This window comes from Phyllostomus discolor, chromosome 3 (genome assembly GCF_004126475.2).
Source record: "Phyllostomus discolor isolate MPI-MPIP mPhyDis1 chromosome 3, mPhyDis1.pri.v3, whole genome shotgun sequence".
Lineage (NCBI taxonomy): Eukaryota > Metazoa > Chordata > Mammalia > Chiroptera > Phyllostomidae > Phyllostomus > Phyllostomus discolor.
This window is the reverse complement of record NC_040905.2, coordinates 209,408,161-209,430,386: the sequence shown is the minus strand read 5'-3', so window position 1 is coordinate 209,430,386 and position 22,226 is coordinate 209,408,161. Positions and strand designations below refer to the sequence as shown.

General features: G+C 61.2%; 2 protein-coding genes across 9 annotated transcripts in view; one reads left to right on the top strand and one right to left on the bottom strand.

The window, feature by feature from the left end:
* The first annotated feature begins 895 nt into the window (after window positions 1-895).
* On the top strand, window positions 896-14,202 carry DYNC2I2 (dynein 2 intermediate chain 2). Of its 2 annotated transcripts, XM_028512402.2 has the most exons (9): window positions 896-1,096; window positions 6,171-6,419; window positions 10,831-10,940; window positions 11,385-11,542; window positions 12,018-12,127; window positions 12,539-12,706; window positions 12,934-13,166; window positions 13,500-13,657; window positions 13,827-14,202. In XM_028512402.2, the coding sequence occupies exons 1-9, from the start codon at window positions 911-913 to the stop codon at window positions 14,063-14,065; spliced, it is 1,611 nt and encodes a 536-aa protein (XP_028368203.1). In that variant the 5' UTR covers window positions 896-910; the 3' UTR covers window positions 14,066-14,202. The 2 variants fall into 2 exon arrangements, with proteins under 2 accessions (XP_028368203.1, XP_035878222.1); XM_036022329.1 differs by lacking the exon at window positions 6,171-6,419.
* The window catches only part of SPTAN1 (spectrin alpha, non-erythrocytic 1), a 57,131-nt gene continuing 49,074 nt past the window's right edge, over window positions 14,170-22,226 (bottom strand). For all 7 annotated transcript variants that reach the window (XM_028512363.2, XM_028512381.2, XM_028512390.2 and 4 more), the window contains 12 exons: window positions 22,018-22,177; window positions 21,291-21,367; window positions 20,650-20,859; window positions 20,051-20,347; window positions 19,529-19,641; window positions 19,184-19,201; window positions 16,746-16,800; window positions 15,582-15,778; window positions 15,396-15,449; window positions 15,156-15,302; window positions 14,927-15,074; window positions 14,170-14,643 (listed from right to left, as the gene is read on the bottom strand). In XM_028512363.2, coding sequence (XP_028368164.1) covers window positions 14,518-14,643; window positions 14,927-15,074; window positions 15,156-15,302; window positions 15,396-15,449; window positions 15,582-15,778; window positions 16,746-16,800; window positions 19,184-19,201; window positions 19,529-19,641; window positions 20,051-20,347; window positions 20,650-20,859; window positions 21,291-21,367; window positions 22,018-22,177 — 1,602 coding nt within the window. In that variant the 3' untranslated portion in view covers window positions 14,170-14,517. The remainder of the gene's footprint in view (window positions 14,644-14,926; window positions 15,075-15,155; window positions 15,303-15,395; window positions 15,450-15,581; window positions 15,779-16,745; window positions 16,801-19,183; window positions 19,202-19,528; window positions 19,642-20,050; window positions 20,348-20,649; window positions 20,860-21,290; window positions 21,368-22,017; window positions 22,178-22,226) is intronic.

Here is a 22,226-nt window from a genome sequence, read left to right as displayed (position 1 = left end):
TCATGGGGACTTGAATGTACTGGGTAACTTGGGGCAGTCACTCTGACGATCAGCACTCTCGCGTGACAGATGACATTTGCTTCTTCACAGCGTCGTTTTGAGGATGTAATAACATAACACACACAGAGTTCTGGCCTTTGCCTGTCACACAACACCCGTGTGGTCAATCCCTGGGTCTTCCATTTCGATGTAACAAGGCTGTTTCTGCAGACAACTTCATTTGGGCCTTCCAACTATTCAACCAGGCTCAGGGTCCGTATATGGACATTTTACTTATTCTTATTTATTGATTTATTTTAGACAGATAGGAAGGGAGAGAGAGAGAAACGTCAATGTGCTGCCCCACTTACACATGCATTCACTGCTCTGACACTTGGCTACCCAGACGAGTGCGCGGCCGGGGCAGCGTACGGATACTTTAAATTACCATTCTACTGGGGCAGACACTGTAGATCCGAGGTAGAGCGCTTGACTTCAAAGTGGCGGCCAACTGGAGCAGCGCGGTTCTCGGCTCTGCTGGGAGAACCTGCCTGGCCTGGTGGTCCCAGGCCAGCAGGTCTTAAAACTCGCCCGCCTGTCCTGGCCGCAGCCTCCCGCGGTGGCCTCTGCGAGGGACGCTCGACGCCATCTTGGATCCTGGCACTGGGGGACTCACTTCCGCATTCCCAGCCTCCCCCGCAAGGGGACAGCCGCGCATCCCCTAAGCGTTCCCCTTAAGAGAACAGAGTATCCAACACTGGTTATGCTTGTACAACTGGCTAAAAAGAATAACTTACCTCCTTTTCCCGGGTCCTGGGGCAGTATCTGACCACTTCAAAAATGGCACCGATAGCTTCACCTCCCCGGTCATCCGTTGTGAAGACGCGGGGACGAAGGTCGCGTTGGAGTGCGCCAGCGCCGGCCCGTCTCCATGGCAACCTGCGCGCAGCCCAGGCACCTCTGCCTGGCGGGAAGCGCGGGTGCTGTGGCGCTGGCGACTGGGCGGGCTGCGAGCGCCGAGGGGCCCGGGCGGTCGGGGCCGCTGCAGGACGAGACCCTGGGCGTGGTGTCCGTGCCTTCGCAGTGGAGGGGCGTCCAGGGCCTCCGCGGGGAGACGGTGAGGGCGCGGGCCCCGCTCCGGGCGGCGCGGGCGGCGGGGCGAGGGCCACGCCAGGCCGCCGGGCCAGGTTCTGGCGTCCCACCGATTTATTTTCATATTTTAATACACAGGAACTAACCTTTGGGATGCTCTCGTGTCAGTTTCCTCAGTCTTTGAACAACAACATAAAGTTTTTTTGTTTTGTTTTTTAAGTCTGAAGACCCTACGTTTGGAAGGATTTTGTATGAACTGAAGTTTTTAGGCATTTCAGACCACCTTCCGTTTAAAAAAATGACCCGACTGCATCTTAAGATCTAGACAAGCCGCTTCTTGTGGTTTAATCAAAAGCTCACAAAAAGAGGTGCTTTGGGGAGATGAGGGGCCGGGCTCCTGGATGCCGGGGCCGCTCGGGAGGCGCTTGGAACTCCCGCTGAGCGCAGCCCAGAGCGGTTTGGGCGCGGGGGCCCTTCGGGGCTTCCTCCCGGAGCCCTGCCTGGGCGCGTGTGCGCAGGGGACAGAAAATTAACAGTGTATGCAATAAGTATATTATGCAGTGTGTTAGAAAGTGGACGGTGTCCTGGACAAGACAAAGAGGGGTGAGGGTTTAGAAGGAATAAACGGGGAGGGAGAGGGTGAGTTGCAGAGTGGGCCGCATGGACAGGGGGCATTTAAACAAAGACTTGGAGTGAGAGAGTTAGCGGAGCGGATCCCTGAGTTAGCAGGGTCCAGGCAGAGCCAAGGGCGGGTGCAGAGGCCTGGGGTCAGAGCTAATCTGGTGTTTGAGGAGCTAGGCGGGGCTGGAGAGGAATGCAGGACCGGAGGCTAGAACGGTTCCAGGTGAGATCAGAGAGGTTAAGCAGAGGCAGGTCAAGCAGGTTGATGCAGAAAATTGAGGCTTAATTTGTCGCACAGGTGTGTCCAATTTGCAGCTCACATGCTCACCGACACCACACAACACCTGTGGCGTTTCCCTGTTTCCCTGACGTCTTGCCTTTGAGGACAGTTTGTTGCCTCAGGCCAACAGCCTGTAGGTTTCAAGCCAGGATTTGATCTGATTTCAAAGCACTTGGCCTCACCAGGCTGCACAGGAGCCACCGTTCTAGTTAAAAAGTAAAGGCAGTGGATGCTTGAGTTATAGAGACCCTTACCACAGGTAAATGTATGTAATTCACTGGACGTGAAAAAATTACTTGAAATACCTCTCTGGCTTGCTGATGATTCAGATTTTAGAAGACTTCAGATTTAGAAGTTGGGAACTCCTGGTTCAGTGTAACTCCCCCCTTCCCCCGAAGAATGAGACTGAGGCTTGTTAATTTTCTTGTAGATAGTTTTAACCTGTAGGAAGAACTGATCCTGGGCTTTCATTTGTGAGGGTGATTCATTTGAATCAGGCTCTTATCTTACTGAGTTTTTTTTTTAAGATTATATTTATTTTTAGAGAGGGGGGAAGGAGAAAGAGGGAGAGAAACATCAATGTGTGGCTGACTCTCACGCGCCCTCTACTGGGGACCTGGCCTGCAACCTGGGCATGTGCTGTGACTGGGAATCAAACTGCCAACCCTTTGGTTCACAGGCCTGCATTCAGTCCACTGAGCTACACCAGCCAGGACAGATTTTGTTAAGTTGTAAGAATGTTGCAAGGGTCAGAAGGAGGGGTAAATTATTTTGTACAAATTAACTTTTTTTTTCTTTTTAAAAGTTATCTATGTCTCCCAGGTCAGGGCACATACAAAGACTCAACCAATGAATGCATAAATAAGTGGCAAAACTCTGCTTCTCTGCACAACTCTGTTTCTCTCTCAAATTAATATGGATTTTTAGCCCTGGCTGGTGTGGCTCAGTGGACTAAGCGTTGGCCTGCGAAGCAAAGTGTCGCTGGTTCAATTCCCAGTCAGGGCACATGCCTGGGTTCCCTTCAGGTCCCTTGGTGGGGGGTGTGTGAGGGGCAGCCACACATTGATGTTTTTCTCCCTCTCTTTCTCCCTCCCTTCCCCTCTCTAAAAATCAATAAAAATCTTTTTTAAAAATTAATACAACTTTTTAAAGTTATCCCAAAATTTAGAGAAAAATGGATAAATAAAAAAAGAAATAAAAATCACCCCACAGTCTCATTCCCCCACAGCCATTTGGTTTGTACCTGTCCCCTTTCTGTTTTTTCTCTTCTCCACATTTTTAAAATTATGTTTTATTGATTGTGCTATTACAGTTGTCCTGATTCCCCTCTTTGCCCCTCCATATTTTTTTTTCTTTTTTTTTTTTTTTTAGAGAGAGAGACAGACAGACAGACAGACATCAATGTGTGGCTGCTGGGGGTTATGGCCTGCAACCCAGGAATGTACCCTGGCTGGGAATCGAACCTAGGACACTTTGGTTCCCAGCCCGCGCTCAATCCACTGAGCTACGCCAGCCAGGGCAACATTTTTCTTTTTTATAAAAGTGGAGTTGCATTATGCATAACACTTCCACCTAATACAGCCAAACATTGCATGTCAACATTTTTTATAACTTTATTTCCCCAGTCCCTTTTTTCCTTTTTATTTTTTAATTTAATTTCTAAAAAATATTTTATTTATTTATTTTTAGAGAGAGGGAAAGAGAAAGAGGGAGAGAAACATCAATGTGTGTTTGCCTCTCACACACCCCCTACTGGGGACCTGGCCCACAACCCAGGCATGTGCTCTGACTGGGAATTGAACCAGCAACCTTTTGGTTCACAGGTCAGCACTCGATCCACTGAGCCACACCAAATGGGGCCTATTTAATCTTTATTGAACTTTTTTCCCCATTACCATTTAGTCCCTTATACCTCCCTACCCTCTTAACCAGTCTCTTTTAGAATGGCTGTTCGATTTTTTCCAATTTTTCTCTTACCAATTAACCCTGTGATGAGTGTTCTAGGTAAATTTTTATACAGTTTCTTAGTTTCTTTTGGAAGTTTCTTTGGCATAGTCAAACATGGGTCTTCGCTTGGCTCACGCCGTGGCACAGTATTGGAGTGTGGGTGTGCACTCCAGTGCTGGTTTCTGAAACTTTATTTTCGTGTCAATGGTCTTGGGCCTGACTCGGCTTTTCTCGTCACACCCCAGTCTGCTCCGAGGGACAGGGTCCTGGGACCCAGGTGCGCAGACTCTCTAAGGGTTGGCCTTGGGCCACTCACGTGGTCTCTTCTGCAAAAATGTGTCTTGTTAGGGTACTTCTTAGGGGGGTGACAGGAGGCTCAGCGATGAGCTCAATGGCCTGAGAGGGCCGGCTCCTGGCCGCCCCGCCCCTCGCTCCTCTGCGGTTTCTCAGCCGTGCCTGACACTGGAACGGCCTGGAGACTGGACGCTGGGGGTGTCCGGGGCCTGCTCTGAGTGACTGTAGCGGGACTAGCGTGAGGTCAGAGCCGGGACCCTGGTGGTACTGAAGCACCCAGCTCCCTCTAGTGCACAGCAGAATGTGCACGCTGCTGGTCCAATCCTTCCCACTTTCCGGCAGAGTTGCCTTTCTGAAGCCCCCCTTCTGAATGTAACGTGGTTCTGTGCCTTTGGGGGCCCTCCTGCCTGTTGCTGTCCTGTCGGCCAGCTCCTTGTCCTTCCCCTCTCAGCTCAGATGCCGGCTCCCTGAGAGGCCACCTGCGCCGCCCCACCCCGGGGGCTTCCCCAGCTCCCCCGCACCTCTGCTGCACCATTGGATTCCCATGGGGTTTGTTTGTTGGTTTGTTTGTTTACTCGTCCACAGCCGAGCCCCAGGCGTGTTGCTCGGGCACAGGAACCTTGCACGTTCTGTTTTCCGCTCTATCCATGGTACCCAGACAGTGCCTGGCGAGTAGATGCTTAATAAATGTATGTGTGTGCATGTACGTGTACATGTACATATACGTGTGTTGTGTGTAGTATAAATGAACTTGAACCATGTGCCAAATACCAGGCCAAGTGCTGGGGTGAAGGTGGGGCAGGCGGCGTTCTCCTGCCGGAGGAACTCACAGCTGATGGGAGCTGGACGAGCAGAGGGAGGTTGGTGGAATGGGAAGGGGGCGTGGGCACAAGGGTTGAGTGTGCTCCAGGCTCTAAGGAGGACTCCCCTGTGTGGTCCTCGTCCCCTCTCCCGGCTCACCAACTGTGGCCTGGGGCCTGGCCCTGCCCCCGAGCCTTAGCAGGGAATCTCGGGGGCGGGACCCTGATGAGTGGCTGGGTGAGGAGGGCCTCTGGTGGATGACAGTGATCTCAGGGACGTGGGTCCCTCGTTTGGAAAAGACCAGACATGTGGGTCCCTCGTTTGGAAAAGACCGGACATGACTGTCAGGAAGGCAGGTTGGCAGTGCCTCTCCTGAGCACCTGATGCCTGTCCTTGTGCCCAGCTGACCGAGGGACAAGGACCTTGAGACGGAAGGCAGGGTGCAGAGGAGGGCAGCCGGGAAACAACCTGCCGTACGTGAACTGATTCATCATGGACCCATGTGTCTCCTTTGGCCACGGGTGGAAGGCACCCCGCTGGAGAGAGCTGTCTGCCAAGGGGCGGGGGTGGGCTAGGGGGTGGTCCGCCACAGCCCACAGGGGCTGAGGGTGCTGGCCGAGGCGGCCACTGCCGGCTCTCAGGTCCAGCAGGTCCTCAAGCAACGTTGTTCTGTTACAAGGCTGATGAGGTGCTGGGGGAACTTGTTTACGTTAGTTAACCTATGATAAAACTAGTTTCCTTACAGTCTTTAAAGTTGTTACATGACTATTCCAGCTGTCAGTGTCTTCAGAGGGGACATTCCTGAGTCCTCACCAAAGCGTGTCACCCCAAGGCCTGGGGCTCTTACCAGGTCACACGGTCCCTCTGAACCAGTCACTGAGGCTGGGGGGCAGCCCCGGGCTCTGATTAGCTAGTCACGGCCCCGTCCCCCCTTGGCCTCCGTGGAGCAGACAGAGGAAGGCTGCGGGGCCATCTCCACTCGCACGCCACGCAGATTGGGCCCCTCCTAGGGAAGACGGGACGGGCTTTGAGCAGACAGCAGAGAGGCCCGCCGCGGGCCTGAGGATAGCGAGCTGCATGGGAAGAGAGTTCCCCGGGCGGGTGACCCGGTCAACAGCTGGCTAGCTGGTGACCGCGGCGTTTTGATCTCCTCCAGAAAAGCTGCCAGACGGCCAGCGTCGCCACTGCTGAAGCATCCGTGCAGACCCGGAGGTGTGCAGATGCCGAGGTGCAGACCGAGGCCGTGGTGCCGGCGGGCTCCCCGCCCGCGCCCCAGCACGACGGCCCCGGGCTTGTGGCCTTTCTGCAGAGAGTGGAGGCCCTCATGATCCGGGAGCTGAACAAGAACTGGCAGAGCCACGCCTTCGACGGCTTCGAGGTGAACTGGACGGAGCCGCAGGAGACGGTAGGGAGCAGGGCGCCACCTGTGCCCCGTTTCAGGCCCGTCTTTTGCACGGCCCAAGGGATCCTCATACCCGTCACGGTGTCAGCCCTTACCGAGCCCTTGCGCTCTGTCAGGTGCCCAGGGCTGTCTTGCAGGAGTAAGTCAGTGGGCCCTCGCTGGCTGCATCCTGCAGCCGGGGGCAGGGGACTCAGAGCTGCGGTAACTGCTCCGGAACAGTGCTGCGCTCGTGAGCAGCAGGGGCGGAGTTTGCACCCGGGCTCCCCGCCGCCCGGCTGCGTCTCCCCGCGCGCCGTGGGCGCGGAAGTCCTCTGTACCGTCCCGCTCACTCCCCAGGACACCCGTGTTGGCGCCGGGACGATCTCCACTTTATAGAAAAGGCACAGAGAGGTTAAGTGGCCGAGCTGGAATTTGAGCCCTGGCCTGCGTCGTTTCAGGGCTGTACTCTGGCGACCGACGTCAGTGTCTCCAGCTCTCTCTGCCCCCCAGGCACAGCTCAGAGCCGGCACCCGTGAACTCAGCTGTGCGGCCCACAGACGGCGTGGGCTCTGAGGGCGGGAGCCTCCGAACGAAGGAAGAGCTCTTGGCGTTTGCTCCGCACTGGGCCGGGTGTGACGCCCGCGGGCAGGCTGCTCGCTCGGGGCTGAGTGCCCCAGTCTGCAGGCCTCTGTGCCCTGGTTCGCACCTTTGTCTTCTTCCTTTTTTGAAAGATTTTTACATATTTATTTTTAGAGAGGGGAAAGGAGGGACAAAGAGAGGGAGAGAAACATGATGTGCAGGAGAAACAGCGCTCTGTTACCTCTCTCATGCCCCCTGCTGGGCACCTGCCCCGCAACCCAGGCGTGCGCCCTGGCTGGGCATCGAACTGTCAGCCTTTTGTTCTGGAGGCTGCCACTCACTCCGCCGAGCCACACCAGCCAGGTTTGTCCCCCTTCAAAAACATCTGTTCTTTTTTTTATTATTACAAAAGCAGCATGTGTTTATTATAAGTTCAGCCATCACAGACACCCAGAACCTAGGAGATGCAGACAGCCAGAGGGGAGCTGGGCCCCAGGCCTGCGGAGTGTGTCCCGTGCTGGGCGGGCACAGTGCGGTCGCCGCTGTGTCGTCCGTAACGCGGCTCACCGAAAAGGGAAGCACTGGGTGTGTGTCTGTGGCATTTCTCCGCTGCCAGAGCGTCCCACGCCAGGGCCCATGCAGGGGCTCCAGCCTTCCCAGCACGCGTGTCGCGTCCCTCTGCGCCAACACGCCGCCACCCTTTGTCTGCGTCCTGCTGGTGGGTGTGCGGACAGCAGCCTCGCTCCCAGAACTGTCGCCTCCTCCTGCACGTGAGCAGGCGGGAGGCTGGGCAGCACCCTGGAGGGGCCTCGTGCTGTGCACGCCCTGGGCGGCCCCAAAGTTTCTAGCTCATTCCAAATGTCAGGCAGAGGAGTGCTTTCAGACTTCGCTGTTAACGTAACCGAACGGCAGCACACCTCTGTCTGTCTTTCTTCTTTTGCATCAGTTTCTGCTTTACTCCCCTTGTAGCGGGTGGCTGTTTCGGCCCTTGTGGGTGTTTCTGTCTCCTGCTGTCAGGGCTGTGGCCTTGACACTTCACCACTGGCCTGGCACTGCTGCAGAAGCCCCTGAAGGGCTGAGACGCCGCTCGTAGTGCAAAGCCGCAGTTTGAGAGTTTGTGAACGGCCACGGGCGGCGGCCCGGCTTGTCGGAGCAACCTCCTGAAACGCCGGGGCGGGGCGCCTGTGGGGGTCGACTGGCGAGCGCCGGATGGGTGGGGCAGTGGGTGGCGTTTCTCTCTTTCTCTTTCTCCCCTTCCCTCCCCCTAAAAACCAGTAAATTAAAAAAGTATCTGTAAACAATCTGACAACTTTGCCGAGCCCTCAGAAATCAGAGATAAGGGAGAAATCCCCGACGGACCTCCCCCTGGAACCTCTGGTCTGTTTGCTGTGTCATTTCCTTCCCGTTGTTTTCCACCCGTGTGCTGCTGGCGGCTGAGTCACGGTGACCAGGCGTAGGGTCTTTTCCGGCCAAAGCAGAGCCGGTTCTGTGCCGGCAAACACACACCTCACCTACGGAGCGAGGGTGCAAGACAGCCCCATTGTCCCCTGACTCCCCCCCCGTCAGTCTCCTTTTAGACTGTAGGTTGCATAATCACTGCGGCTGTAGCATTATGACAAATAGCTCACTGTATGTACGGCAGTGCCCCGTGTGCTTGGGGGCGAGTTCCAGGACCCCCGGCGGGTGCCTGGGACTGTGGACGGCACCAAACCCTACAGAGCAGGCAGGCCCTGGAGTAGCGTTTTACCCAAGTCGTTTCGTTAGGACATCGAGGAGATGCCTGGGAACTCAACGCCTGTTTGTGTCGATTAGTCTGTGGTGAAATCGGTTTCATGTGCGTTGTTTTGCTTCAAGTTGCAGAGCCCATTGAAGACGTGAGGTGAGGTTACTTCGGGTCCTGTGTTTCTGTACACACGTCCCAGTGATGACGTTCAGTGCCTGAATTAGACACAGTGAGGGACGAGCAGTAACAGTGATAAGATGGAACAATTCTGACCCTCCGCGGCCATAACAGTTACTCGGAGGTGGCATTGTCTGGTGACGTAAGCGTGGCTGGAACTCGGGCGCTGTGACTGGCGACAGCGCATGTGAGAACCGGGACCGGCAGGCGGGGAGCGTGCAGGGCGGGAGAGGCCGCAGAGCGAGGACTCCCGTCCCCGTCCCGGGCAGCAGCGGGGGGCGGGGCGTCGAGCGACTGCAGCACGGTGCTTAGACTGGCATGCAGCCGAGAGCCGGGGGACTGTTTATTTCCGGAGTGTTCCATGTCACGTTTGCGGTCCATGGCTGATCACAGGTCACTGAGATGGGAAGTAAAACCGCAGATAAGGGGGAGGCTCCTGGAGTTTATTTTTAATGGGGACTTTTATTGACTGTAACATAAAAACACGCAGAGCTTACACGTGTTCAAGTCCGTGACTTTTCTTTCTTTTTTAAAAAACCCTTACCCAGAGGCATGTGTGCAGATATTAGAGAGGAAGGAAGGGAGAGAAAGAGTGGGAGAGAAACATCGATGTGAGAGAGAGACATGATCGGCTGCCCCCGCCCCCCCCATGCGCCCTGATTGACCGGGGACCGAACCCGCGGCCGGGGTCAGCACTCAGCCCTCCGGGGTCCGGGGTGGTGCTCCAGCCAGCCGAGCCGGCCCACGACTCTCCACACGGCGGGAACTTTTGTGGGACCGGGACCCAGGCCAAGAAACTGAAAACCCCGAACATTTTCTCACGCCCCCTCTGCTTCCCACCTCAGTGTGTCGTCTTGTTTCAGAATAACAGACGGATTGAGATTCTGTCGCTATCCCACGTAACTCGCCACGTAAAGCGTGCCGTTCAGTGGGTTTTAGTGTGTTCCCAGGGCCATGTGACCGTCGCCACAACCAACGTCAGAGCGTTTTCGTGCCCCCGGGAAACCCCGTACCCATTAGGCATTTCTGCCTGGCTCCTGGCAACTGCTGATCTATCTTCTGTCTCTGTCGCTCTGTCTCTTCTGAGCATGTCCTACCAGTGGGATCTGAAGAAGCGGTCTTTTGTGACTGGCTTCTGCCACTGAGTGTTGTCACAGGGCATCACGGTGCGGCGTGTGCTGGTGCTGCGCTTATCTGGCCGAAGGACATTCCACTGTGGGGAGAGGCCGTCCTTGTCCAGCAGCCGGCGGACATTCGGCTCTCGGGCACAATGCCGTGAACACCTGTGCACACGTCTTGGTGTAAACATGTGTTCAGTTTTCTGTGGCCGCCCCCTGGGACTGGGACTTGTGGAGCGCCGGCCACTGCCCGCGAGCCCCTGGACGGAGCGCCAGACTGCTGGCCCCAGGGCCTGCCCGCCCCACCTCCTCGGAGCGGCGTGTGAGGGTCCCCAGCACGCGGCTTTTCCGGGCCGTGGGCCCTTCCGGTGGGGCCGTTCCTTTCGGTGGGGCCCGGGGGGCGTCAGGAAGCGTGGAACTTCTCACGGAGCTTCTTGCCGCCGTGGCCGGCGTCGCCAGCCGTCTCCTTCGCTCGCCTGCACGGGCTGAGGAGCAAGACGCCAGAGCTCAAGAACACTGTCTCCGCTCTGACCGTTCCCAGCGCGCAGCCCCGGGGCACCGAGCGCACTCGCCATCCAGCTCCAGAAGCCGAAGCTTTTGGACGTGTGTGCAGGATGGGTGTGAGAACAGGGTCCAGCTCTGGCCCCTGCCCTCCAGTCCGGAAGCATCGTGCTGGGGGGCACGTTGGGACGAAGGCCCCGCGTGGTCCTCGGTGGACTCCGACCGCTGTCAGGGCGCTGGGCGGCGCGAGCCCGGGGGCGGTGTTCGTCGGGTGGTACTGAGGCCGCCCGCTGGGTGTCTCTCAGGCTCAGGGGTGGGGACGCTCTGTCTCTCGCAGGTGACGTGCCTGCACACCCTGGGCTACCCGCCCGCCCAAGGGCAGGGTCTGCACGTGACCAGTGTCTCCTGGAACAGCACGGGCTCAGTGGTGGCCTGTGCCTATGGCCGGTGAGTGGCAGTGGGGGCCCTCGGGCTCTCGCTGGAGCATCTGTTTCCCCGTCTGCACGGGGTTGGCCCGGAGCTTCCTGGGCAGCGGGGGGTTGGGGTGTGGAGGGGCTTGGAGCCCAGGACTCCGAGTGCCCACCGGCCAGCCCTGGGCAGGGAGCCGCGGGCCTGCCGTGCCTTCTCCGTGAGCTGTTTTCTGATGGGTGAGGCTCCCCAGCCCCACCGTCGTGTGGGCCCAGGCTTGGTTCCTGGGAACCCTTTTCCGGAGAAAGGCGTGCCCTTGGCGTGCTGTGGAGGAGCCTGTGGCACTTGGATACCAAGTACAGTGTCTGGGTGTGATGCGGACACAGGTCACTGTGTGTGCGGGCTGTGGGAGAGAGGTGGGGTTGGGGTGGGGACGGGAGGCCTGGCTCAGAGGCGGAGCCAGCTCGGGCCGTCCCTGCGCAGGCTGGATGACGGGGACTGGAGCACCCTGAAGTCCTTCGTGTGTGCCTGGAACCTGGACCGGCGAGGCCTGAACCCCCGGCAGCCGTCGGCGGTGGTGGAGGTGCCCAGTGCCGTCATGTGCCTGGCCTTCCACCCCACGCAGCCCTCCCACATTGCAGGTGAGCCGCCGGCCTGCCTCGCGTCTCCGCCCGCCCTCCCTCCCTGCAGAGGGCAGCCAAGGGGAGGATCCCTCGGGCCCTCAGGCCCGGGGCACGGCCAGGGCGGAACTAGCGGGAGGCAGAGACCACAGGTGCACCTGTGCTCAGGTGAGGATGCTGAGTGGGGCGTGCAGCTCAGAGCAAGAGGGTCAGCCTGGTTGGGATGAGAACAGGGTGGAGCCGGCGGCTCAGGAGCTGCCGCTGACAGGAGCCCCCCGCCTCTGGGAAAGGGTCGCGCCGGGGGCCTCTCCAGCGGGGCAGGGGAGCTGGCCCAGCTGCAGAGGAGCTTCCCGGGTAGTGGGGCGTGTCCCCCTTGGGATGGCTTTCGGGCAGCAGCTCCGCATCCTGGCCTGGGAGGCCGGGGAGCGGGTGCTTGGCCAGCACACTGGGCTGCTGGGCAGGGGTCAGCTCTGGCCTGGCCGGCTGGGTCCCACAGGTGGCCTGTACAGCGGCGAGGTGCTGGTGTGGGACACGGGCCGCCCTGAGGACCCACTGCTCTGGCGTACGGGCCTGACAGACGACACGCACACGGACCCGGTGTACCAGGTCAGGGCAGTGGGTGTTTGGGAGGGTCGAGGGGGTGCCTTCTCCTCCTCTCTGAGCTGGGTCCCACTGGCGTGGGCCTGCTCCTTAAGGCTGAGCAGGAGAGAGGGCGCCCGCTTGGCACAGCCGTGGAAGAGGGTCATGAGGGAGCTGGCGGCTGGGCAGCTGCCATCGGCATTCTCGCAACTCCCAGGGCCTGAGTCACAGCCCTGTCCCCGGCAGGAGCCACCCCAAGGGCCATTCCCGGCCGCCGCCAGCTGTCCTGGCTTTCTGCTGGGACCAGGGGACGGACCTCGGAGCCCTCTGAGCCTGCCCCTGGGCGGGGACTGAGGTGGTTCCCGGGCCTCAGCCTCTGCGGGGAGGCCGGCGGCAGCATCCCTTTCCTGACCTTGGTCCCGCACCCCGTTGCCCCAGGTGCTCTGGCTCCCCGAGCCCCGCCACAGCCACCGCTGGCAGGTGCTGAGTGTGGCCACCGATGGGAAGGTGCTGCTCTGGCAGGCAGCTGGGCCGGGCCAGCTGCAGCTCGCAGGCGGCTTCGCCCTGGTCGTGCAGCAGCTGCCACGGAACACCAAGCTGAAGAAGGTACGTGGGGGCCAGGCCGCTGCCCCTGGAAACGGCCCTGAGAGCAGCCCCGGCCTGTGGGACCTGCCTGCCTGCGCAGGTGAACCCTGGGGGCAGGTGGGGCGAGCGGGCAGTGGCAGCAGCACCCCCAGCCGAGCCGGGACCTGCTGCAGGGCCTCTGGGCCTGGGCTCCTTTGGGACACTCACCAGCTTCCCTCCCCTCCGCCCTGCCGTCCCCTTCCCCACAGCCGCACCGGGGAGAGACCGAGGTGGGAACCACGGCGGTGGCTTTCTCCAGCTTTGACCCTGGCCTTTTCGTCCTGGGCACGGAAGGCGGCTTCCCGCTCAAGTGCTCCCTGGCGGCGGAGGAGGCCGCGGCCACGCGGGCCCCGAGCTCCGTGCCCCTGCGGGCCCCGGCCCAGTTCACCTTCTCTCCCCACGGCGGCCCCGTCTACTCCGTGAGCTGCTCCCCTTTCCACAGGTGGGCAGGGCCTGGCCTTCGGGTGTCCTGCACCTGCCACGGGGCCCCTGGAGCAGGCGGGTGAGGGGTCCCGCCGGGCTTCACCGCAGAGCTGCTGCAAGGGCCTGCAGTCCGGCCTGGGCCTGGGCCTGGGCCTTCTGCGTTTGGGCCCCGGCATCCAGAGACCTGGCGGCTGGTCCCAGGGAATCGGACCCTCTCTAACCGGGACTGCCGGCCTGGGGGGTCCAGGGAGGGTCTGGGGGAGCCCGAGAGCCAAAAGTCTGGGGAGGCTCGAGCCGTACCTGGACACCCAACACTCACCCCGCTGCTGGGCCCCGCCCCTCCCCCACGCAGGAACCTCTTCCTGAGCGCGGGCACGGACGGGCACGTGCACCTGCACTCCATGCTGCAGGCCCAGCCCCTGACCTCCCTGCAGCTGTCCCGCAAGTACCTGTTCGCCGTGCGCTGGTCCCCTGTGCGTCCCCTGGTGTTCGCGGCCGCGTCCGGTGAAGGTAGGGAACGGGACACGGGCCCGCCTGCCCCGTAGTTCGGGGGTGAGGCCTCCGCTCCCGTGGGAGCGAGCCGAGCCGTGGCCCGGGAGTCGGTTTTCCCGGGTGCGCAGGGAACCTGACGAGGCCCCAGGCCCGTCTCACCCCACAACTCCCCCCCCACCCCGCGAAGGTGACGTGCAGCTGTTTGACCTCCAGAAAAGCTCCCAGAAACCCACAGTGTCAGTCAAACAGACCCAGGACGAAAGCCCCGTCTACTGCCTGGAATTTAATCAGCATCAAACTCAGCTGCTGGCTGCTGGCGACGCCGAGGGCGTGGTGAAGGTCTGGCAGCTGAGCACCGAGTTCACCGAGCAAGGGCCCCGGGAGACGGAGGCCTTGGAGCGGCTGGCGGCGGAGGTGGCCGCCTGAGGACGCGGGGGTGGCAGGCGCGTCCCTGGGCACAGAGGCCGGGGGGGGGGGGGGCGGGGGCGGTACCTGTGCTGCCAGACGGAAGCTCAATGAAGACAGACCAGTTTGGGGGCAGAGTCGAGTCGTTTATTTCTTTTACATGAAACAAAATTGGCTGGGGGTGGGGGGGGGGGGGAGGGAGAACAAGAGGAAACCAGCCAACTGCTTGGGTTTTCTGAAGTCGGAATGGAGCAGCTGGCTTCAAGACGGGAAGCTGGGTCCCCATGGTGGCTGTAACCGGGCCGGAAGCAGTTTGCTGAAGCACCGTTTTCTACTACGTTTCACCCCAAGCTAAGCAGGTTTAAGGTTACACTGGGAAGTGACGCCGTCTGGAGCATTTCTCTTAGGAGCAGAGAGGAGCGGACATGCAGCGAGGCAGCGGCGGGCAGGCGGCGCGGGCTGGGCGCGGAGGGTCAGTTCACGAAGAGCGAGCGGGTGAACTCGACGTAGTCGAACGCCGTGGGCAGCTCGCGGCCCTTGCCGTCCACGTAGGGCTTCATGTGGGAGACGCAGTAGTCGGCCTGCTCGCGGGTCAGGTTCTGCGGGGAGGACGGCGCCTGTGAGCCCCCACAGAAGCGGGGGCTGGGCGGGCTCGGAACCGTTACCGCCCAGGCTCCAGGAGACCCGTGCCCGGCGTCCGGGCCGGCCAGCGCTCTGAGCCTGGCCCCAGAGCCACTGTGGGCGGCTGAGACACCCGCATCCAGCAGGGGGCGCTTTAAGGCGAGGCCCGTTCCTGGAGACTCGGCTCGGCCCTGGTCCCGGCACCCCTCCCTCCGCCCCTCCCGCCCAGGGCAGGCAGCGGGTGGGTGCGGAGTCCCCGACCTGGTACAGCTCCTCCTTGGTCACGTAAGGCTTCCCCTCGGAGCTCAGGGCCCGGAAGGCGCTCTCGATCTCCTCGCTGGACTTGACGTTCTCCGTCTCCCGGCTGATCATGAAGGCCATGTACTCCTGCAGGGACACGTGGCCGTCCCTGGGGAGGGGCGAGCGCGGTGAGCAGGGGGGCAGAGGTGCCTCGGGCAGAGCCCTGTCCACTGCCTCCCCCGAGGCTCACCGGTTCGGATCCACCGTGTCCAGAATCGCCTCGAACTCGGGGTCGGGCTCTCCTTCCTCCACCATGGGCAGGTCGTAGCCCAGGGAGCGCAGGCAGGATTTGAACTCCTGGTGGTTCAGGCGGCCAGACTTGTCCTTGTCGAAGTGTCTGCGGCACAAAGTGGAGGGCGGCTCAGCACACAGGCCCTGCTGCCAAGCCTGCCTGCACACCCCCGCCCCCGGAGGACGCAGGTGCACTCACTTGAACATCATGCTGAACTCTTTGAGGGCCTCCTCGGTCACCCCTGTCGTGTTCCTGCAGGAAAAAGGAGAATTAGGGACCGAGACCCCACCCCGCTCAGCAGTAGCCTGACTGCAGGACGCCAGGTGACCTGTGTTCAGGTGGCGTGGCTGTTCTGCCCACAGCCCCAGTGCCGGGCGCAGGTACCTGGCCTGGATCTGCTGCTCCAGGTTGTGCTGCATGCGCATGCCCAGCTGGTCGAGCTGGTCCCACTGCTGGGCCAGGCCCACGGTGCTGTGCTCCGTGTACTTGTTGTCCAGGATCAGGGCTTCCTCCATGGCCGCCCCCAGGTCCTCGATCTTCTTCAGCTGGCTTCTCATGGCTCGGATCTCCTGGTGCTTGCGCTGCAGGGCGGGGAGCAAAGGTGTACGGGACGGGCTCCTGCCACGCTCACCAGGCCCAAGAGCCTGCCCAGTGGCCCTGGCCCCTGCGCCCGAGACCAGCAGGGCCATGGGCGGAGAGGGAGGTGGGTGGGGTGCAGTGTAGGCCCCGGCAGCCTCGGGAGAGGGCTGGACTGCAACGTGAGTGCCACGGAGCAGTGGGCAGGCTGGCCCGGGAAGCTGCTGGGTTGGCGAGAGAGTCTGTGTGGTGTTTTCTGTGAAACAACAGGTTTTTCATTTTCACCAATAACTTAATTGATTGATTTGGGTGTTTTGAGTGTGTTGGCTCTCTCCTGTGTGGTACAACATTGACTGTTCTCCATTAACGTCTTCATCTGATCACTGTCGACGTCAGCTGGTCCGCCCGACCGGGGGGCCTCGTCCAGCGAGAGGCCCCCAGCACACAACTCCACAAACCGCTTCTGACACATTCGCTCAGTCACAGTGCCTTCTCTACACACTGCACAGACCTTTTTTGTTACGTTTCTACCTTTCTTGAAAGAATAAAGCACAATGGCCAAAGTGTTGCACATTTTCTTCCCTCTTCAATGTTAAAATGGGCACACAAAAACTAAGTTTTTAAAAAAATGTCGACATGACAGCTGTCACCATACAATCGAACAAAATTGCCTCAATGAAGTTAAAGACAACTGAACACTACTAGAGCTATTACAGGTGAAAAACCAAACTTTCTGGCCAACCCAATACAAACCAAGAACGAGAGGAGCCTTTTCCTCTCCAAGCAGGGCTCAAGGCAGCAGCCGTCAAAGACAATGCCTTCCCTTAAACCGGTGGGGCCCAGGCTGCTTTCCGCCAGAGGGTGAAGGGGTACCCGGCCAGCCCACCTCCGGCCAGACTGAGAGCCAGGCAGGTCCCCCGGGGTGGACGGGTGCGGGGTCTCGGCTGGGTCAGGGGCCCTTCGGGCACTTACTTTGGTAGCTTCGAGCTGGGATTCAAGGGTCCCGGATTCTTCCACCATGCAGGACCTACGTGCAAAACACGAAACCGTGGTGAGGCAAGAGGGACCCGTGGGCTTGAGATGAACTACTCCCCGATGAAACAGGGCCTGCGGGCCCAGCTCCTTTTACGAAGGAAACGGACCCACCTGCCGCCAGCTGCCTCTCCCTGCGCGGCCCGGGAGCGGGCAGGCCGTCCTTTCCCTGAGTCCAGGGGGGGAGCCGCTGCTCCGAGTGGTTGCCACCCACCCCAGCCCGGGCCCTTCCCCCCGCGGTCCCTGGGCCCCGCACCGGGCCCTGCACCGCTGTGACACAGGGCCTGACTCGAGCCAGGCCCTCGAGGGGCACCTCAGGAACCGACTTCCCAGGAACACAGGAGGGCTGCTGGCCCAACAGGGCACCCCCCTCTGCAGCCCCGGTGGGAGGAGACCCCCGTAGGGCCCTCCCTGCTGCCGACAGACGGGGAGGCCCTAGGCCGGAGGGGGCTGACAAGCAGACAGCCACCCCAGGGGCCCCTGGGGTCTCCTGCAGGTTCCTGGGGAGAGGCCCCCTTCCAGGGTCAGAGGCAGCCAGACCCCTGAGACACGGACGCCAGGTGCTAAGAGGTCATGGCCAGACCTGAGTTTTAAAAATGGTTCTAGTTCTGCCCGGAGGAGGGTGGCGGCTGTGACTAAGCCTCTGCTTCAGGTCCCAGGGTCTGGCGGCAGCACCAGAGGCTCCTTCCAGGGCCAAGTTCTGAAGAGCAAGGGGCTGGGGGAGCCTCCGTCCCGCTGACACGGAGCAAGGCCACGGGAGGCTTCCAGTGAACAAAGACGACAGCCGGGTTGGGGGCGTGTGCAGGGACAAGTCACACTGTGCGCATGTCCTCGGTGGGATTTTAGCCCGGCCTCCCCTGTACCCCTATCTGCCCCAGCCTACCCTTTTAACACCCAGCGAGCCAGCGTGAGCTCTGACATCTCCCCAACTTCAAAGTGTCGAGCAAAAGCAAGGCACCAGGCCTCCTCCTACCCCAGCGGGTCAGGTCAGACTCACAGTCAGGCCACGCGCCCCAGGGCAAAGCACACCCCCAGGGCCTGGGGGTGGGGGGCTGGGTGCCGGTGCAGGGGGAGGGGGACAGGCCGCTCTGTCCGGAGCGGCCGAGGGCAGTGGGTTAGTCGGAAAGCAGAGCCGCCTGGGCAAGTCAAGAGTGCACGGGCAAAACCACAGTGAGGTAAGGAGAGAAATAAGAGGAGAAAAACCTTCCAGACAGATCATCCCCAACTTCATACTGATAGACACGAACGACCCGACGGTACGCTATGCTATTCAAAGAGAAGAAACCGAGTGAATACCCGTAGAGGAGGGAGGGGGGGAGCACACCCACACAGACACACGACAGAGGCCGAGCAGGCAGCACCCAGGCAGGGGCCAGGGGCCGGGGGGGCAGCCGAGGGCCAGCCCAGGGGGGCAGAAAGCCTTGGGGCAGCGCACGAAGGCAGGGTGAGACGGGGCTGGGGGCGCTACACGGTAAGGGGAGCGTGGCGCCTCACACAGAGAAGCCGGGACCACCGGGAGCCCCAGGGGCTCGCGCAGAGCAGACACCAGGTGGCTCACGAGTTCAAGCTGGAACTGGGACCCCTAAACCCTGACCCCTTCTGCCCTCAGCATGTAGGGACCAGTCCATACGGGCTTTCTTCTCCCACTGCTCGATTTGCCGGCTGCAGAGCCTCAGGGCACGGGCCTGAAGCTCGGGGGTCCCACCAACCCCGGCCCTGAGCACAGGCCTCGGGGGGACGCGAAGGGGGCTGGCCCTGGCAGAAGCCTCGATCGGAGGGAGAGGCCCCTCCCGAGAGTCGGGGGGACGGCCCTACAGCTCAGAAATACCGGGAGCTTCTGCCTTCAGTCGGGGTCACTGACACGGGTGTCTCCTCTCCACCCCAGGGAAACTGGGGCTGCTGGGGCAGGGCCAGTGCACAGCTGGGGACTTACTGAACCGGTGAGCCCCTAAATGCTGTCATCCGCTTTATGCCCACAGCCTCCTAAGGACTAAGTACTGCCCCCCCTGGACACACAAGGAGGACAGGCAGGAGAGACAGCCAGTGCCGTCCCATGGCAGAGCCAGCACGGGGATTCCCAGGGGCCTGGCCTCAGCTCTGGCCACCCAGCTTGGTCACACTCCCTGCCTGAGCGCCCCTGGAGCTGGAACGGGAAGGTGGGAGCACCCCTCTCCCCCGACCGTGGGCTGTGGGGCACGGCACACGCTCCTTGTAAGGTGACGGGGACAGGGCCGGGGATGTGCAGCTGGCCCTGGGCACAGGAAGCTCCCTCCTGGGATCCTCGACAAGCCAGGCCACAGGGGGACACGGGGCAGAGGGACAAGCACACGAGACACCACCACACCGCAATCCCCGAGAAGTAAGAAGACAATATTAACCCGTCGAGGAGATACGTTCTGTGGAGATGGGGTCCGAGCAGCCACAAGACAAGGCGGTATCCGGACAGCAGCAACCAGGAGGTAGGGGACAGGGGGGAACACGAGAAAGGAAAGAGAAAAAAAACAAAACGACATCATCAGTACCCGCCCTGCACTCAACCCGCCGGCCTGCCGCCGAGCCGCCACTCAAGGTTCACCAGGGGCCACGCAGGGTCCCACCCCGTGGGGTGCAGTCCCCCCGAGAACACCGGCCGAACACTGCCGCCCGCCCAGCCCGCCCCGTGCTCCCTTAGTGCCCAGGGTGCCTCCTGCTCTCGTGCAGAGCTCCCCGGGGCCGGGCCGCACCGGGTCTCCTGGATCCACTGGTGGAAGGCGTTGGCGTGCTGCGCGAACTCCTGCCGCAGCTTGTCGTTCTCCTCCTGCCGGCGCTGCTCCTTCTGCAGCTCCAGCTCCCGCTCCTGAGGGCCAGAGGGAGGCACAGGCCACGTCACCCCAGCCCCCGCACAGACGGCTCGGGACGGAGAAGGCGCGGCCCGTGGGAGTGGACGCATCAGCTGACTTATCATCTGAGAGCGGCATTTCTGACGCTGAACATGAGAACTGTCGCTCGGGGGGGGCGGGCAGGAAAACGGGGCGCTAACCTCCACCCAGAGACAGGGGGGAGGCGTCTGGGAAACGCTCCGTGAGCCCTGAGCACTCGGTAACTCTCCGGCTGCTTTCACCCCCGGGGACTCTGGGAAGCTGTGCCCGGAAGGGACTGACGACGGGCCCCGGGCGGGTGGCTAGACGGACACCCCCGCTGACGTCTGGGAAACGCAGCCCTGCCCCCTCCGCCCGAGTCTCACTGCTCTCCCACTGGAAGGGCACCTTGATGATCTTCTGCAGGTTCCTCCAGGTCTCCTCCAAGGCCTCCATGGTGAACCAGGTGTAGGGGTTGGAGGCCACGCGGAAACTCTTGATCTGGCGGTCCAGCTCGGCCAGCTGGTTGAAGTCGGCCTGGGCTGAGCTGAGGGAGGAGCGGAAGGCGTCGTGGGCCTCACGCAAGGCTTTGATCTCTTCCAGGGAGTTGCAGCGCACGGGGTCCGTCAGATCCTCCTCCGCATTTTCAAACCAGCTGTTGAAGGCCGAGGCCTTTTTGGCGAAGGTCAGGAAGAGGTCCTCCACCTGAAAGCAGAGGAGACAGAGCCGTGACAGCTCCCGGGGCGGGGGGACTGGGCAGGAAAGGGGGCGCCAGGGTTGACACGGCACGAGGCTGGCGTGGCTCCCTCCTCCCACTTCCCTGCTGAGCAGCCCTGCGTTCCCGGTTCCCTTCCGCCCCCCCTGGGGTGCATGTGAATTCACCCGTCCCCGGTGTTCCTGAACAGTAGTCTCGTGAGGGTGACCCCACGCACCTGAGCATGCCCCCTGTGCCGAGCTGATGGCTCGGCCCCCCTCCCCCAGCAGAGCTCCGCCCGGCCCACCCGTACCTTGCGGAAGTGGCTCTGGGCCTCCAGCAGCTTCTTCTTCCGGGTGGCCGAGTTGGCCAGAAGCTGGCTCCACCTCTTCATGAGGGAGGCGTGCCGGGCCTCGATGGCCTTCGACTGGATGTGCTTTGCGGCCAGCAGCTGATCCTTGAGGGCGGTGATGTTGGCGATGCCCTCCTGCTGGAAGGCCTGCAGGCCGGCGTCGAAGGTTTCCTGGAACGGGACGGGAGCCCAGAGTCACTCTGCAGCCACCACCTCGAGACTCCAACCTGCGGGGTCTGGTGCCTCGGCCGGCCCGGGAGCCCGGAGCCCCCACCTTGTGCTGCCACAGGGTCACACCTGCCCTTGTCCCTGAGACTGAGGTTTAGGGCAGCAGCATCTTCCCGCCCCCCAAGCAGCCTGAGGCCGGACACGAGGGTAAGCCCACGGCGCGCCCTGCGGCACACGGCCGTCTGCACCCACTGGGCCGCCGCGAGCGTGTCTAGCGTGGCAGTGCCCCCGGAACCAGGACTCGCCCCGTGTACTGCCGAGCCCCTGGGGCCTAGCTCGGGAGTCGGACGTCTCAGTGAAAGACTTGGAGCACCGAGTGCCCCCTGGGAACGGCCACCTGAGCAAACCTCAGCCAGCCAAGGGACGCAACCGACCTGTTTGGTGAGGAGCGTCTGGACAGAAGACAGATCTCGGCCATAGTCGTCGGTCTTCAGGCTGTTCTCCTTCTCGCCTAGAAAACCAAGCACGGGAAATGGACCTCTCCTTCTCGGTGCAGTGAGACGAAGTTAAAAAATGATGAGGCACAGCTATTTTTTATGTTTCGATTTCAGTATCCCCAACAGCAGTCTCTGAACCCACACTAACGGGCCCCGTCTTGCACCCCAGACTCCCGTTTTCTGTTTGTGCTGTGAAGACACGGGGTTCGGTCTCTTCTTCTGTGACAGCAACTACCAGGGTCACGTGACCCCCGAAGCAGAGTCCAGTTCCCTCTCCCCGGAAAGCTGAGTGCACGCTGGACCCGTGCAGCTGGCTGGGGGCCGTGCTGATGCAGCCTGGTGCCAGCCGCCCCCCTCCTTTTGTCCCCATTGTGACCTCCACCGCCTCTTCCATTGGCCAAGGGCGTTTTATTTTTTATTTCTTGGCAAACCCGGGTGCTGGCCCAGTGCCAGGCACCGCCGAGGCCCCGACTCTCTGGGGCCGGACACCGGCCCGAGGTCTGCCCGGGGGGCGGGGCGGCTGAGACGCCCGCACCTGACCAGCTGCTTCTCTGCGGGAGAGAACCCACCGCCACGGGAGCAGACGAGCCGGGGGTCGGAACAGTGCTGCTGGGCTGGGGGCGGGGGCTGGGGGGGACACGGGCTGCCCCCAGACCGCGCTCACCAATCCAGGACTCCACCACGTCCGCCTTCCAGTTGAACTGCAGGAAGGCCGAGTTCTCGTCCAGCTTGGCCTTCCTCTGGGCGGCCGCCTTCTCCAAGTCGGACACTTTCCCGTTCAAGCCCTTCATCTTGGAAGAGATGTTCTCCTCGTGGTGGTTGTTCTAGGCCGAGAAGGGAAGGCGCGCCCCGGTCAGCCGCAGCGCCCGCCGC

What these genes read in the sequence shown, in the direction of transcription:
- DYNC2I2 (XM_028512402.2), top strand. Translation starts at nt 911, where the DNA reads ATGGCAACCTGCGCGCAGCCCAGGCACCTCTGCCTGGCGGGAAGCGCG. An exon ending in GGACGGAGCCGCAGGAGACG is followed by an intron (nt 6,420 to 10,830) that starts GTAGGGAGCAGG and finishes TGTCTCTCGCAG; the next exon opens with GTGACGTGCCTGCACACCCT. An exon ending in CGCGGCCGCGTCCGGTGAAG is followed by an intron (nt 13,658 to 13,826) that starts GTAGGGAACGGG and finishes CACCCCGCGAAG; the next exon opens with GTGACGTGCAGCTGTTTGAC.